This window comes from Misgurnus anguillicaudatus, chromosome 2 (assembly GCF_027580225.2).
Source record: "Misgurnus anguillicaudatus chromosome 2, ASM2758022v2, whole genome shotgun sequence".
Classification (NCBI taxonomy): Eukaryota; Metazoa; Chordata; class Actinopteri; order Cypriniformes; family Cobitidae; genus Misgurnus; species Misgurnus anguillicaudatus.
Window position 1 is genome coordinate 44,936,867 of NC_073338.2, and position 18,059 is coordinate 44,954,925.

The following is an 18,059-nucleotide window of genomic DNA, read 5'->3' on the forward strand; positions in this document are numbered from 1 at the left end:
TGCTATAATTGGGTCCCCAGTGCTTCTATCATCCTAGAAAAAGAACAACCCAGTAATTTAGTTTTGGTAAACCATTCTCTGCAATCATGTGAAAATTGAACATTTGGCATTGAAATTTGGCTCCCCTTGTGATGTCAAAAGGGGATAATACCGCCCCTTAATCTGCACTATCCAACCATGGCACTGCCATTTAGTGTAGAGAGAGAGAGAGAGAGAGAAAGAGAGATAATTAACAACACAATTGAGTTTCAATTTCATCAAACCACCATTATGGTGATCAGTGTTTGCATTTCATCAGCTCATTTGCATATTTAAGGACACACCCAAAAACGGCTCGCACCTAAAAAGTGCCAATTTTAACATGTTATAATAAATTATCTGTGGGGTATTTTGAGCTAAAACTTCACATATGTACTCTGGGGACACAAAAGACTTAATTTACATCTTTAAAAGTCTTGTAAAATGTCCCCTTTAAATTTAAGCGCATGTATGTTGATGTGCATTTAAAATATCTTAATGTCTTTGCTTTCCAGGGGACCTGACGAAACCGCTGCCGTTGACTGTAGCTGGCGAGCATGCTGATAAAGTAATTCAGTGCAGGTGGCACACACACGACCTCTCTTTCATCTCCTCTTCTGCCGACCGCACAGTTACACTTTGGACACAGGCAACATAGGGTCAGCGCCAGCCACAATGCCAACAGCACACACACAGACGCACACTGCAAGAACAAAGAGTCTGGATTATGGGAATCTAACTTGCAGAAAAGTCTGTGGAATTGGTTGAACAAATATGCGTGTTTGTGTTGCGAATCTATCTCTATGTTGCGATGGTACGTGCGTGCTTGTGTATGATTTTTATGGCGGCCATGAACCATATTGGGATTGATGTATTACAGTATACTTGGCTATATTTGTGTCATTTTATGAAATAACCTTTATGCAACACTGTACCGTTAATCCATTCAATACACTCTGATAAACACAAGACTCTGTGATGGCATGTCATCTTCTGTATACCGTGGCCTTCCTCGGATTTTATAACGTCCCTGCCTAAACGTCCACTCTTTGCGATCACAGCGCTTCTGTACAGTACCTTCTTAAATGTTTAAATCCAGCATATTTAATGTTTAGCGTCCTTCAGTATTTATTATTTAAGTTAGTCCTTTCTAATGTATAACATGCTAATTGCAACCTTGCGGATGAACGTTTGAGTGACAGGTGTCTCCATGCTTGTGTTTAGCTGAAATACTACATCAAAATTAAGCTGTGCCGATTTTAAGGGAAAGTCAACGTAAAGCGGCTGCCATTGTACATGATATTAAGTAAGTGTTATTTAAAATCTTTGTTTGAATGCTTCACTGCGTTCGCAGTCCTTGTGAGAGTCTCTTACAGTGACGGCATGGAGAAAAGTATTGCATTTGAAATTGTTGTTGTCTGTCAATAGTGCTTAAATGTGTTTGGGCATTGTTAAACTTACACAACATTTAACACGAAATATGACAGTTAATACTCTCAACTTGCACTTTTTTGTTTTTCTCATCTCTATTTTGTTTGAATTGCACTTTGTTATGGGTTGTCCATGTTGTATATGTTGTAATGATGTAGATTTTATTATTTAATCTCATTAATTTTTGTTGTTATTTATAGTTCTACATTTTAAATCAAAGCCAAACTAACATGTTGACACATTTGTGCTATGAAACGGTCACTAAAGTCATATTGTAAAATGTGTTGTTTCTGCCTCTTTTTTTTTTAAAGGGTAACTCTTTACAATAAGATTGCATTTGTTAACATTAGGAAATGCATTAGTTAACATGAGCTAACAATGTCCAATACTGCTGAAAATCTTTAGTAATTTATTTATCTTCGTTTATGCAAATGCAATATTATTCATGTTATGTATTGTTCACTGTGGATCAACTAATCTTAACACTTACAACTTTTGACTTTAAAATGTATTGGTAAATGCTGAAATTAATGTATACATTTTTTAAATAATAAATGCTGTTGAAGTATTGTTAGTTAATGTTAGCTATAATGCATTAACAAATGTAGGTTAAACAAACATTTTAAAATGTTACCTCAAGTGAATGAGAAACACGCAGTTATATAATTAAAAGCTTCCATCTCAAGTTTTCAAAAGTCTTTTGAGTCGTAGTCGTACATTTGAGAACTATATTTAAAATGCAAGTTAAATGTGTGCCGATCTGAGATCTCTTTCCCATTTGCAACAGATGTTTTCCAGATGTTTTGAAATAGTGAAGGCTTTCGTAAGCGCAGTATTCACATCTCTGGTTTGGTTTTGACAATGTCGTCCTGGCAACAAAGAAACTGTATAGCTATCCGATGAGTAAAACACATTAAATTAAGCTACTGTAGCCTATACTGTCTGTAACCTCTGATGCACAGCCTGGTTAATGTCCAACCCTCTGACGCGACGAAGTTTCGTTTTACTTGGCGGAAATCCTTCATATTTTCCTAGCTGTGAAGTCGTTTCGATCTTTTGTTAGATGCAGATCTGCGAATTAAAGTTGGGTGATTAAAATCCCGTTTTATCATCACTAAAACAATGAACGGGTACGAGGAGAGCCACTCATGCAGAGGTACGTTATCTGATCCACGTTATATGCCAACAGTCGAATACGGCTGTACGTTTTTTACATTAAGTGCTTGCGTACAATATTTAGACGTGTGCTATGACCAGTCAGTGTGACGTATTGAATGAATTAATAAAACCGTTACAAGAGCAAGATGTTTGAAAAATAAAAATGTTATCTTAAGAAAATGAAAGTTTATAGACGGTTTAAGCTAACAGCGGCTTTCGTGTAACATCCGGTAAACTTTCGCAAAGAAACCTGCTAAAAAAACAATAGATACCATCACAGAAATTCTATTGTTTTTATTGGGAACTTTATTGGTTCTAATGGAATATGGCCCAAAACACACTACAGTGTAATGTATTGGTCTTTGTTGGCCTCTACTGGTATGTATTGGTTTAAATGGAATTTGGCCCAAAACACACTACAGTGTAGTGGTTTTAATTGTAAAAGCTAATGGTTCCTATTGGTATTTTAATGGAAACCATTGGAATTTTCTGTAATGGTTTTATTGTTTTTTCAGCAGGGAATCAATAATAAAAGATTCATGGGGGTGTATTACAGAAAGCAGGGTTACAGTAATTTACCATCATACATTTGATTTACCCAAAACTTGCTTACTCGTGGTATGTCGGTTCCAAAACACAGTTTAGAGGTAGTTCAGTCAACACGTGAAAGTAACCCAAAGGAACAACATCAGAGACTGCAGGCAGGGGTAACTTCTGTCCCTTAGTAAATAATCATTTAATGTTATTATTTAGCACAGGACTGGCATCATGAGTTGATATACCCATTTAGCATTTGAACATTGTCACTTAAGTAACGTTAAAATGTCTGGCTCAATAATGTATTTGCACACACATTTATTATAAATTGAGATTCATCTCGCTAGTAGGCAAGTGAAAGACAGTGATGAGTTTATTTATGAATTGACAAAATTGATATGGAAATGTACTGTTAACATAAATAACTGATAGAATTGTGTTTGATATGTCCACTAATATTTGGAAATATTTTAATAATAGTCATAATTAAATGTATATTTAGTCCAATCACACTTGTGTACGGTACATCCCTTCATGCCCCCCCCCCCCCAAAGAACATTTATATGACATAAAACATTCCAAAACTTGAATTAAACAAAACATATGTATTGCTGTGGGTTAGTAGCCTTTTTTCTGAGGTTTAATTACACAGAATTTATGATAAATTAATTTATTTTATGATATAATGTAATTTACCTGGGGACCCCCTGGCACCACCTCACGGCCCCCAGTTTGAGAACCACTGACTTAAAAAAATCTTAAAAAGTTATCTCTGTTTTTGGAATTGAAAGCAGAGGTTATTCGCTTATTCAAAAACTTACTCGGGTGAGACACATAACCTGCTTTCTGGAATACCCCCCAGATTATTTTGATTCCAAATAAGAGTTCAATCAACATCCTAATGGTAACCGAGAGTTAATGCGCGCGCACACACACACACACACACACACACACACACACACACACACACACACATGAAATACATAAAGACTTGTTCAAATTCAAACATACCCGGGTATGTCACATAACCAGCTTTCAGGAATACCCCCCAGTTTAGCCATTAGCCAGAACAATAAATGAACAGAGACCGGAAGTTTAAGCCCCGCACTTGAAAACTAAAAAGAACGATGAAAGCCTTGTTTTTTTTAAGCTACAATGTGATATATTTTATTTATTTCCAGAAATTTCCAAGTTTGTAGATCAGAACTATGCACAGCTTGTTGCAAGGGTCAATTCAGTGATGGCAATAGCAGATGACTTAAAAAGTAAGAACATGCTACATGAAGAAACTTACTCGGATATCAAAGCAGAAAATACCAACCACAAAAAAATGAGGAAGCTTTTTGAAGCACTGAATTCTGGAGGAGATCGAGTTAAAACAGCCTTTTTTAATGCACTGCGTATGAATGAACCATTTCTCATCGAAGAGCTGGTAGGAGAATCTATTGACAATTTACACAGAACTAATAAGAACTAACAGTGAACTACATGCACAGTAGTTTATGTTAAGTTACCTTTTATAAAGTGTTACCAAATCTATAGTAGATATTAATGAAATGTGTTTATTAGTGGAAGACCTGGACCCTCGTCGATGACTAATACGCAGTGCCAGCCAAATGTGAGTAGGCATACACCCTGATTTCTGTGTATTAAAAAATACCACGCTTGTACATTAAACATGTACAACACAAACATTAAATGTTGTCAGCTCTACTGATCTTTTTTTCTAAAGACACTTTCTGCACCCAAGCAGGGATTAAGTGGCTACACTGATTAATGAATTAATTCATGCATTTTTTACCCAATCAAAGTGCACTAACAGCCTATCATTTTTCTGCTTTCAGTGTGCTGACATGGCAGGCGCCATAAGTGTCATCCCACAGACTCCGCCCCCACTGGATTGTTCTGACGGATCGAAGAGGATTTATACAGTTTTTTAAAAAAGTGGTCATATTATGAGATTTTTTAAGATGTAAAATAAGTCATTGGTGTCCCCAGAGTACATATGTAAAGTTTTAGCTCAAAATACACCACAGATAATTTATAGCATGTTAAAATTAGGGCTGTCACGATTATGAAATTTGGCTGGCAGTTAATTGTCTAAAAAATTATGACGATGAATTGTCTGTTTTATTGTTTTGACATTTGATTCTCATACATTTTTTTGGTTTGTTCATGAAATAATTTTTACATAAATATATCTTTCAAAAACTGAATTTTTTTCATGAGAAATAAACACAATAAAGTGTCTGAAAAATAACTAAAAATAAAAAGGCAATCAAAATAAACTGACTATACCAGAACAAGCCTTAAATTGTAGCCAGTCTGATAGGAGACCTCTAATACAGTCTCTTGCCTGTTTATACAGGCGCTGCAGCTCCCCCTTGTGTTTTTTAAAGAGATGTGCAATCATTGCGGTGATCTGAAATCATCTCGATGAGACGATTATTTAATCATTGTGACAGCCCTAGTAAAAATTGCTACTTTGTAGGCTTCAGCAAAAATGTGTCGTTTTGGGTGTGTCCTTTAAAATGCAAATGAGCTGATAAAATGCAAACTCTGATCGCCATGATGGTGTTTTTTTTTTATTGAAATTCAATTGTGCTGTCAATTACTTTTTCTCGCTCTCTTTCACACTACACTAAATGGCAGTGCTGTGGTTGGATAGTGCAGATTAAGTGGGTGGTATTATTGTAATAAGACTTGCTACCTACCTCACAAAACAGGCGAAATCTGAACGACCTCATTTTTCACATGCTTGCAGAGAATGGTTTACCAAAACCAAGTTTACCAAGTTACTGGGTTGTTATTTTTCATGTTTTCTAGTTTGATAGAAGCACTGGGGACCCAATTATAGCACTTAAACATGGAAAAGGTCAGATTTTCACGCTATGAACTCTTTAAATAAATGTTTCATGTTTTATAAGTTTGTTTCTGAGTATTTCTGGAAAAAAACGGAGGAATCATGAAACCAAAAAGTACACCCAAACATTGGGTGAATTGTCCTAATGTGGGACACTTTTTGAATTTCAGACTTCTGTGATTTGATGATTGCTCCACCCTCATATATGACTGGACATTTGAGAAGTCATGTTTGGTTTTTGTGATGCCATAGTTTCACTGGCATTCATGTATTTTGGGGGGGACCTACTGTACAAACACTAGACTTTAGGAGTACCACATTAGGCAGTGTCCCACTTTAGGGCAATTCACCCTACAAACTATTTACTCAAAACACTGAAAAAATTATTAATTGAATTTAATACATGTTTTAAGGTAAGTGGTTGCAATCAATTTATTTAAGCTACATTTAAACAAAAGTTTTATATTTTATTTTACTTTACTAATCTTTTTTGTTTAAATAGCTTAAATAAATTGATTGCAACATCTTACCTTAAAAAAATTATTAAATTCAATGAATCATTTTTTTTCAGTGAATGGGTCACCTTTATCTGCAATGCAAAATGCTAACTGAAGCTGGTATTTTTAGGGTATTTTTCATTTCTGCTACACAAAGGGAGACATTTAGAAGAATGGTCAAAAAACAACCGACTGAGCTGCAGAAAATATATTTAAGCTCTTATTGCTTAAAATGCAAAGAAATGAGGAATATTTAAAAGGCCAAATTGTAGAAAAGCTAACACTACATCGACAATAGGCCTAGGTCCTCGTGTTCAGAGGTGGACAATTTTCTAAGCATTTCTACTTGGAAAATTTTTACCTTACTAAAGCATAGAATATTGGATACTAAATTTTATTTAATACCTAATACCTGAAAATGTAATGCTTTTTGTACATTTACTCATATAAAAGTAAAGGAAGAAAGTACTTTTCGTCTTTTGTAATGTATTTGATTTTAGTAATGGTGGTAAACAAATGATCCTGTTTCACAGTGGCAGCCCGTGACTTCTCTTCTGGGGGGCAGGAATTCAAAATATGTGTTCGGTGCATCATGTGAACCTATATGTGCACCATGGGCCATTTCACACAATACATGCCTGCACATGCATCGAAGGGGTTTATGATAAAAAAGACACGTTCACAAAATACTCGCAAGACACTAACTTAACACTAAACTTTGATCATGCATGAGATGAAGCGGGTATCTGGAAAATGTGAGCGTCTCTTTTTTCATAAACCCCTTTTAAGCGTCTGCAGCAGGCTTGTAAGAAGTTTCAGCTTGAAATACCCCAAATATAATTTATTATAGCATGTTAAAATTGCCACTTTGTAGGTGCAAGCAAAAATGTGCATGTCTCTGCATCACAAGCTCCACAAAAAAACAACCAACAACATCTGTACCAAGCGCAATATACAACACAACAGCAATGTTATTCTCTTTCCAGCATCTTAAAATCCACTCTTGTGGTCTTGCACCTATGAAGAAGACTTGGATTAAAAATGGATGCATCACATGATCTGATAATTCTGTGTTTGGAAATGTGTTTTCTTCCCTCTAGAAATCATTTACTTATTTAGCTAATTTTTTGTTCCTTGCAAAAAATCATCCGAACGGCTACACATTCACGGCCACGTTTGAACCATCAACTGAGAAACATTTTGTTTGTTTGCATAATATTGTAGTTAGAGCACATGCCAGCAGGGGCTACAACAGCTTAATCCCACCTTCCAAAGCTTCATACCTTGACACACCTAGAACAAGGAAATTCCTCCTTTGCGAAAAAAAAGTCCTGCTTGTATGGGTTTATTAAGGGATCCAAATATCATGTCGGGTGGACACGTGTTTTTGTATGGTACCTATTACACATTCTTGGGATCAGTTGCAGACAAATCTTTTCTTAGGACCAGTATTCAAGAATAGTTTGTTTTTTTTTACAACCCAGTCTCATGTAAAAACGTACCCTGACTACGTTGGTCCAATTTGCAAAACGTAGAGGAGTTACAATAATGGCCCTAGAATTGTATGACTGTTACATTTTTTTTCGCCTATTCTTTTAATGGCCCTTGAATTGTATGACTCTTACGTTTATTTTTTCGTCCAAGTCACGTGACTTTCAAGCTACCGGCCGTGAGAACAAAAAACATGGCGGACATTCTCTCATTTTTAATGGAAAAATCTATATTTTGAGTTAGTTTCTGAATAAAAAGAAGGTTTGATTACATTTCTAGCGAGAAATATATACTTTATTTTCATAATATTCACTCAGTGAATTTACATAATCATCGCTTGCTTGATTTTACGCAGATTTTCCAGATCTCGCCAGAATAATGTGAAACTGATACGTTTTGGTTGCTATGGACACTGCCAGGGCTCGTCACATGACGTCTTTTAAAGACTTTATTAAAAACGCGTTCAGCTACAGGTAAAACAACATTCAGAGGTGATTTTAACAACGCTCCACGGCGCGTGAGAGTAAGCATTTTAAGCGTTTTCTGATCATGTAGGTAAGTGCTTTTATTAGACGTGATGCATGCTGGGTGGGAAATTATTTTTTATCAAAGACTCGTTGATGGTAATTAATATAGATATGAATATACATTTTGCAACCCTGTATCACATGAAATACGTTCTGAGGAAACTATTTTGCAAATCGCAATTACGTTACATGCCAACATATAAGCAGTGCTATTACGTTGGTCCTTAACCTAATATGACCCGTCGCCATGGACACAAGGGGTCGGATATCTAAAGTTAAATATTTTTAACTTACGCGTGAAATGGTTGATTTTAAAAAAATATATATTCTAAGTAAACAACAACAGCCCAGGTTTAGTAAACATTTTTTTATTGAAACTATAAATAAATATTCTGCATCCATTTTAGGTGTGCCACTGTGGGTGGCTCCCGCACACCCCCGTGGCTACGCCCCTGCCGTGACCCAAATCTCGTTCTCACATCATCGCGATGTTTATCATCTATTTACAAACGTAGCCAGTCGCCACATCTTTGTGAGTATACCATTAAATTTCTGTTTGTTCGATATTAAATTCATTATATGTTTTTTATTAAGCCAGATCGGCTTCTAAATGTTGTCTGAATTGTATTGGTCATCTATATTACATTCTTTTTGTTCAAAATAGTGATTAGCGCGTGATTAAAAGTCACGTTATGTTTGTTAGTCACCATTAACATAACGTGACAGATCCTAGATCATTTTATTATATTCATATTTTTGGAATTAACTACCAATGTTCTTCTACTGTGGTATTTTGTGTTTATAGTACACAAATCATACCTTGTTTCTACCGCAGTTAGTTTACTTCTACTGTGGTATTTTGTAGTACAGTAACAGCAAACCTTATGCTTTTACCACAGTAGTTCAGCCTTTTTATACATAGTAAAAAACAGTAACAACAACAACACCATGCTTTTAATACATTTGATGTACAATTCAGAAATCTTTAGACATTCAGATCCTTCTTTTTTGGTCAGTTTTAATCTATTGCCGTTTTATTTATTTATTTATCTTATTATATACGTTAGTCTTATGATAGTGGGCGGATTTTGGGGTTTGTTGTAAATAGTTATACACATACAATGTTTAGTAAATAAAGAATTTTGAAATATATATATATATATATATATATATATATATATATATATATATATGGGCTTTAACTTATTTATGTCATACTATGTTCAATCAGAAATCAGGGGAGGGCATATCACACAACATTGCCTTGGCCGTACCAGCATTTCATGTTTATGGGCACAAATTGCCCTGCCAGGTAATTCATTGACTTTATAGGGATATCAGGATAACACACATCATTCACTCCCTGTTTGGCCTCAATTTTTCCTGTCTATGCACTGCAAAGCTGAAATTAGCCAGAAAGGCCTAAAATAATCTTTAATCTAACAATTTTCCAACCTGACGTTTGTCTAAACTTGTTTCAGAGATGCAATGTATAAGACAACCCAGTGGAAACCGTTTATCTCAAATCTGTCTGGGTCAAACTAAACACTAGAAGCAGAGGATTGTTATAACCAAATTGGTTTCCTTTGTTTCTTTTTATGCAGATTACCTAATTTGTATAATAATTACAGTAATATAAAGTAATAAAAAGAACAGCTTTGCTATTTTTACAAATTAAAAGATAAAATACCTTAAGATCACTATAAGCAGTAGGGTCATGCTTTGTGTACATTATGTGATATTTTACCACTTTGCTTTAATCATAGATCAAGTACAGTACCAGATGGCTTGATGGGTTTGGGCTCACAGACGGGGAAGGAATGGAAAGGCTGGCTATGGTCTTTCCTCCAAAGATTTGCCAGAGTCACAAAGGAGATGACTCTATCTCATCGCCTTGACCTACTGACTGATGCCCTTTTGCATTAGGGACGGAGGAAATCAACTGACCTAGGTCTGTCTACTGCTGTATAAACTTTCAAAATTCTGTGCTGGTGGTTCAGTGTTTATACATTTTATATTTTCTGGAGTGAAGCCGATCACACACAAAATGGTAAGCATACTATTAGTAGGTTAAACTGTCTTTTCATAGGTGCAGCTACTGCAAAGAGTAGACAAAGCAGAGAAAATATTGATTCTTGATTAGGAAGATATCTCATGTCATCAGAGAGGCACCAGGTAAACAATAAACATAAGAAGCAGGTAACAATTAGTTGTAGATGAGAGAATATTACATTCCATTTATAAGTGCATTTTGCACAAGAGTATTTAGGATTGATGTGTGTCTTGTTTTCTGTTATTGTTGTTGTATAGTGTTGATTTCTGAAGGAGACATGGAGAGATGGAAAAAGCTAGCCCAACAGAAACCAATAAGTAAGGAACTAAAGTTAAAGTCTTAAATACTGTAAGAATGTCATGAATACTATTAACAAAGAATATTGCAAATGTAATACTTACCTTTCCGTGTACAGTAATAAAATATAATCATGTTAAGAAGTAACATGAAATTACTGACTTTATTAGAGTGGTAGTAATGTCGTCTTTTCTTCAGACACTGTCTGTAGATGGAAAAGGGACTACATCATCAGACTGATTCAGTTCTACAAGTTCAAGTAAGAGTTTAATGTTTTTATGTAAGACTTTGGTAATTACAGACGTCTTTAAAGGAAAACACCACCGTTTTTCAATATTTTACTATGTTCTTACTGTAGCTCAACTTGGATGAATTAATGCATACCTATCTTTATTCAATGCATGCACTTTTAGTCTTTGTTAAGCACTTTGTGAATGCGCTGGCATTCAGCCCAGCCCCATTCATTCCTATGGCTCCAAACAAAAGTTTTATTTTGTGCCACCATACTTACTCGTGTAAATACATGGAAGTGTTTGGTGGCTTCTAAATTCATCCCTGCCTGGAGCCATATGAACGACCGGGGCCAGGCCAAATGCCAACACACCCACAAGAGATCAAAAGATTAAAAGTGTACAAAGACCAAAAGTGCACGCACCGAAAAAGATAGGTATGTATCAATTCGTTTAAGTTGAGGTAAGAACATAGTAAAACAGGGCTATTCAAATCTTACCCTGGAGGGCTGGAGCACTACAGAGTTTATGTACCATTAAACACCTGTGATTTTGTAGTGATCATGAAGACCTTGATTAGCCTGCTCAGGTGTGTTTGATCAGGGTTGGAGCTTAACTATGCAGTGCTCTGGCCCTCCAGGGTAAGATCTGAATGGCCCTGTAGTAAAATATTGAAAAACGGTGTTGCTGATGTGCTTCAACGTGTGATTTATAGTAATGGCATAGTTTTGAAGGAAACTGTCACCGTGGTTATAAATTAAAGTATTGCAGCATTATTGCAAATTTTCATGTGGTGTAATTAGTAATCTAATACCACCAAGGCCTTACTTGTAACATATGTTTGGTCGGGTGTACCACGGTAATGCTTTCTGCTTGCTAGCTACTTAACTTTTGTGCTGTACTTTTTGTAATGTGTAGATATGGGACTCGTGAGTCACACAAAAAGGGTGAAACAGTAATCTGTCTGTTACTGTTCTCTGATCAAGTGTGTACATAACGTTTAATACTAATTATTTGCTAACCATTGTAGAATTGAGGACTCTGCTGAACATTTAGGAAAAAATACCGTATCGGGAGAAGATGGCAAGAGTCTGATTCAAACTTCCAGTCTACCCTTAAAGATGTGGACCGTGAGCTCAGAGTCCAAATGCAAGGCTAGAACTGAATCAAGGGAGAGAGCAGTCCTCCTCCACCAGAGAAGAATATATCCAGCTATAGTGCTAAAAGTGGATAAGAAGATACAATATGACATTATAGGTTTGAACTTAAAAAGGACTAGAATACAAACTAATAGATTCATTTTTTTGCATGTGTGTTTCCTAGCTTTGCTTCAGATGGGCAGGGCATTGCCATTAGACTCTCCAAGCAGGTAGCCAATTGATTTTCAGGAATCATGTGATCCCTCTTGGCATGTCTACTTCTGCTTTAATGACACTGTAAGTATAGTTACTTAACCCTAGTAACCACACAGCAGTCACTCTAGTAACCATCTGACAAACTAACTACCTGCAAATCATATTAGAAACCACCTGGTAACATAACATAGCATTTTGTTTTCTTTTGTCTTCTAGATTGAAGAAGATGATGTTTCGAGGAGTCTAAAAAGGCGAGGGATTGATGCCTTACATATGAAGACTCGGGCAGCTGAGAAAAAGTGCGTGCTTTACCAGGAAATGAGAAGTCTAAGGGGCCAGTCACACCAAAAGCGTTTATGGCAGTTGCAGGCGCCTTTTTTGAATGATATTCTATGGGCAGGGTGCGTCTGCGCGCTGTTTATGTGCGCCGAGCGCCTTGCGGTTTTTTGCCGCCTGCCGCGCACGCATTTTTGAAGGAGCGCTGAGAGCAGAGAAGCGCCCGACGTCATTCGCGTCTTTCCATTGTCCAATCGAATGAGGGGAGAGGCGGGCCTTACGTTGTGGTGAGTGAAGTTTACAGTTGCTTTGAAGAACCGGACTCCACTCGCTCACTCTCTCCTGCGTGTTTGTGCACCCCTCACCCTCAAACAAGGTCAGAGCAAGCGTCCTCTTTTTAAAGTTTCTGCTAATATGACAGTTAACAGCAAAAGAGCGCTCACGCTTCAATATTTGATTGACAAGACAGCTGACTCGGTGGTTGCTTAGCAATATGAAAAGCCGCGTCGCACTGCTCTTTTTTTAAAAAAAGGCAGTGCGTCGCGCCTTGCGTTTGCAAGCGTTTAAAGCGCTTTTGGTGTGACTGGCCCCTAACTGAACACCCCATCAGCAGCAGGCCTCTAACATTTGTGCTCTAACATCAAAGACACTGAGCAGCCTGGTGCAAAAGCTGCTCTCATTCAACACCTGGAAAAAAAACTACATCAAGCCATTGTGATGTTTCACCCACATCTATCGGACATTGTTCCTGCAGACAACCCCCACTTGTGTCAGGCCCTCCCCATGCCAAGCATACAGACACTGGTATACAATGATAAGAGTGATAATGATGAAAATGTGGATAAATATGATAACTTGCACTACAGATTTTTTGTTAATTTTTAGTCTGATATTGTATTCTGTAAAAAGAAAGATGTAAAATGGTTAGTATATGTTGCAGCATATCATAGAAACCTTTATGGTGGTGTAATATAATGTTCGCCTTACTTGTGCAAACATGATGTTTTACTAGATCTGATTTATTATTAAATGTAGGTACTGTTTTTAAGCACACATATTCACACTAGTCTGTGTGAGGACAAAATTGTGTGTTTACCATTGTGATGTTACTTATTTACAGTAATGTACAAATGTGGTCAATGTGTGTAAGGTGTTTTGTTTTTGAATCCTTTTAAACAAATACTGTAAAAGTTTGTAAAAAATAAAAAGTTTTCCACAATCAGTTATAGTCATGATTTTAGCTATTGTCACAGCATACTTTAAAGGTGAATGAATAGTGATGAACTTAATAAATGACTTATACAATGATTTTACAGTCATAATCCACAAGACAGACTGCCACATACATGTTCTTACATAACCATTATATTGGCTTAAAATTCTCCCGAACTAAATTGATGTGGATTAATACTTTTTTCTTCCCATTATATTACCTTTAGTATTATATAGTTCGTTGCTATGGTGGTTATGAGGCTGCTATCACTGAAACCACGTAGCTTGCATGACGTGTTTTCTTTTTAAATGACATTTAACATTTTCCTACAGAAAACAAAATTTGATAACTCAACAATATGATAATTTTCAACAATTTCTCATTCTCGATTTTGAGAAATTAGTTTTTTTTTTGGTAGCAGAAGGTTACGGAAGTGCATTGTGTTGAAGGCGGGGTTTGCGTGTTTTGCAGTTTCGGCGTTGTGGCTAGAAGGGATACAGCAACAGCAAAATCTCGCGGATGAGCGCTGTTATTATCCTAATCCTATCCCCAAAACCTAACCCCAAACCAAACATTTCACGCGATTTAAGACAAGTTGCATCACATCTAGACAGATCCGCTGTTTCCATCCAAATTCTACCCCAAACATAACCCTAAATTGCGTAGCTGTATCCCATCTAGCAAAAAAACACTGTTTCTGCTAAAATATCTTAAAAAAACAACTTTTTTACATTTTCTTAACGTAGATCATCTAGATGCAGCATAATTAATAGTTTGTCTGAACTAGGTGTTTATATATTCAGTAGATATATGTTTTTACAACCCTACTTTGCAAACTAGAAAAACTACAATTTTAGTGCTAATTTGTATCAAGCTGCATTAGACACATGTAGGGAATTGTAGTTTTTTAAAAACATTTGTGTTTTTCTTATAATTGGAGGTTGTAAATAGTGAGTTGAGAGTAAGGTTTTAGGGGGATTGTTAACACACTTATACAATCAGATTTTTAAATATTTAATTGTTAAATAGGTTTAAATTAATTTTAACCATATTTGACAGTGTCCCAAGTTGTTGACTATATTGACATTATAACTGAGGCCAAGAGCTCTCATTAAGAGTTTGTCCCATGTCTATAGCCCCTTTTGTTGCCTTATTATAAGCCTTCAAAAATGCACCAAAGTGATGTTTCAAAGGTCCGTATTTGAAAGCAGGAGCCATGTAGATTCTTTATACTGACATATCTTATTCTGCAGGTCAAGACCTTTCTAACGATGTATTAGGCTTAGCTCTACAACAAACTTTTCATGTTCTCATTTCAAGTACACAAGCCATCTCATGTTAGTGTCAGAGAGCACTTTGAAAGCTCAATAAGGTTAGATTTAGATAAAATAAAGCTGTTTGTTTGTTTCTGGCTGTGTAAACAGACCCCATACCTTGATCTGGTGTTGGCCACACACACAAACTGTGCATTTCTGTTTGGGCTTATATGCATATGTTAATGCTGCTATGATAATTAAATTAAAAACATACCATTAATAAATAAGACCATAGTCTGATGGGTAGTCGTCTCCGATTGTAGGCTAGTAGATGATTATTAGGCCTATTGGTTGTCAAAACCCAGATTAGCAAACATTATACACAATGTTTGCTACATAATGTACATAATGTATGCTCTCTTGCATCTTTTGTAGCTTATTTATTTTTGTTTAAATGTGTTCTTTTGAACTCAACTAAAAATGGCAAACGGGCCTATTTAGTTTATCCATTAGAGTACCATTCCCCTCCTTCCAAACCTGTCACTTTAAGAAACATTTTAGCTATGTGTGCCAAATACAGTATAGGAAGCCTATGTATTGTTTCATGTTCCTTCTTTCTAAGCAGAAAGACAGGCCTGAGCAGTATGCAAACTATATCGTGAATGTATGTGGATCAGGTGTGTCAGTCCAGTCATAAAAATTCTGCCCACATAAAAAGTACTAAAGTAATTTATAGTAAATACCCATTCTATAGTAAAGCGTTGTATACAGTTTATATTATTTCAAACTTTCTTAATGAATGCTACAGCATACTTAATAAATACACTTTAAAAACCGATGTGTTAAAACAACACAATCAGTTTGGAACACCAAATTTTGTTAATTGTGTTGTCACTTTAATTTAAAACACAAAATGACACATAATGTCAAATTACTTAATCATTTCAAAAAAGTCCTTACAACTGAGCATAGCCAGTTTTCTAACTCATGGTGGGTTTCTGGTCTCATTTTTTTTTTATTACTTTCAATTAATATATAAATATATATTTCTGTCATGATGGTTCTTTTCATAACATTAAATGTGGTAATAGAGATTTGCTTAAACTTCATCTGTATGATGGAGGAAAATCACTTTGATAAAGCAGATACACATAACATCATCATCCTCATCATCGTTCATAGCAACCATTATATTTAAATTGTACTGTTCAGTTGTATATCAAAGTATCCACAAGTATCACTACTGCTCTGACATAAACCAACTTTTCAATATCAAATTTGCCAAATACCTCTCAGTGACAACAAGACTGCGAAAAAGTTGTTAAAGTTATGTAAAGTATTTAATCATAACATGAAATCGATCTTTGACTCACTGTATTGAAAAGTATGGTGAGGTCCTTGCCAACACCCAACCATACCGAAGCATTGATAAAAGATGAAACAATAGGCTACTTATCATTTACAACATGTGGCCTAAATTCAGTACAATAGATATTAATTGGTCCCCACATGTCCCAGGTTAAGGGACCACACTTATGGTGCCAACAAATGACAACAATAAATAAAAATTAGAGTGAATTTAAAATCTGTTTTATTCTTATAAGTGTAATCATTACAATACATTTGCATGAAAAATATTAAATTGCACCTAATACATAAAAAAAAAAAAAATATGTGTGTGTGTTTGTAGGGATGGGGTCATGAACAAAATAAAAACAACTCAAAGTTAAAACATAAAACATTTTGTGTAACTAGCATGTTTTCTATCACTGATGCATCGCTACAGGCTGTTTGCATTGTGTCTTGACATGCAGTGTGTGACCATGATTGGCACACTGTGCACTGTGACCATGAACACCACTTCTCTGAAGCATTCTTCTTCCTGTCATCGAAAAGGATGCGGCAGACACAGCACAAATGGCCTCCATCTATCAAAACAAATATATTTAAGTCAAGCCAGTTAGTTGAAATGAATACTCATGAGCATATTTTAAGTAACATTTCAAAGGCAGTTTATTCATTTGTAACTATTGTCAAATTAAAATGTGGGTATTGCTGACGCTCAAGCAGGTCAACAAAGAAGAATTCCTGAGGCAAATTTCAGAAAGTGGAAACAAGGAAAACTCTGGGTTTTCCATTTCAGAAATGTATGTAAATCAAACATGATTCAGAAGTGTAACTCAATTTTAACAAATCTCACCACCACTTTATTCTTCAGTTTTAGCATTACTAACTGTAATGCCATAACTCATACAGTCGTAGGTTGGCCATCGTTTTAAAACCAATTGTTGGTGTGCTCACCTTCTATCTCTGTTTGTAATTTAAGACAATGTCCTGGACAACACCCTTTAAGATGTTTTTATACATTAGGTCCCAAATGTATGTACAGAACTCTGTTTATGTATTCTGCATGTTCTGCCTGGAAACTGCCCCTTGAAAGGGTCACAATGTGTCACTGTGTAGTGGATTGGTCTATGGTTCTGTTCCAATATCTGTTCTTGTTAAAGTATTGTAATCTGTTGAAACTACCAAACCAGGTCTACTTGGCCTGGTCTACTATGAGGAAGAGCTTATTATTCTCAATGGGACATAAAAATCAGCACAATTTGAAAAGATACCTTAATCTGCAGTCATCACGATAGCTACAGCGGTGGCTGTTTGTGAGGACTGTTCTTCCAGCTCTGTAGAACATAAAACATAATAACAACTTTCTTAATACAACGTTTGAATCTAAATTACAAATTCATAATGCAATGTGTCAACATTTATACTGTCAATAGTTAATTAGTAAATTGTAGGTTAAATACAGATACAGTACAATTCATTGTTTGCATCTAAATATCAACAGCCAATTCAA

At 35.8% G+C, this 18,059-nt stretch overlaps 1 protein-coding gene and 1 long non-coding RNA gene across 7 annotated transcripts in view; both read left to right on the forward strand.

Annotated features, from left to right (window-relative positions):
• wdr47a (WD repeat domain 47a) overlaps window positions 1-18,059 on the forward strand; it is a 53,511-nt gene that overhangs the window by 18,665 nt on the left and 16,787 nt on the right. For 2 of the 3 annotated variants that reach the window (XM_055203435.2, XM_055203436.2), the window contains exon 15: window positions 534-1,729. The exons of the other annotated variant lie outside the window; for it this stretch is intronic. In XM_055203435.2, the coding sequence (XP_055059410.2) occupies window positions 534-676 (143 nt within the window). In that variant the 3' untranslated portion in view covers window positions 677-1,729. Of the gene's footprint in view, window positions 1-533; window positions 1,730-18,059 lie in introns of those variants that run through there. 3 annotated transcript variants of the gene reach the window in all.
• LOC141350631 (uncharacterized) lies at window positions 9,751-12,310 on the forward strand. Of its 4 annotated transcripts, XR_012358765.1 has the most exons (6): window positions 9,751-9,834; window positions 10,289-10,473; window positions 10,612-10,697; window positions 10,833-10,892; window positions 11,071-11,131; window positions 12,133-12,310. It is a non-coding gene; the product is annotated as an uncharacterized lncRNA (long non-coding RNA). The 4 variants fall into 4 exon arrangements; XR_012358764.1 differs by lacking the exon at window positions 9,751-9,834 and having other exon boundaries at window positions 9,869-10,473; XR_012358767.1 differs by lacking the exon at window positions 9,751-9,834 and having other exon boundaries at window positions 9,869-10,473; window positions 10,666-10,721.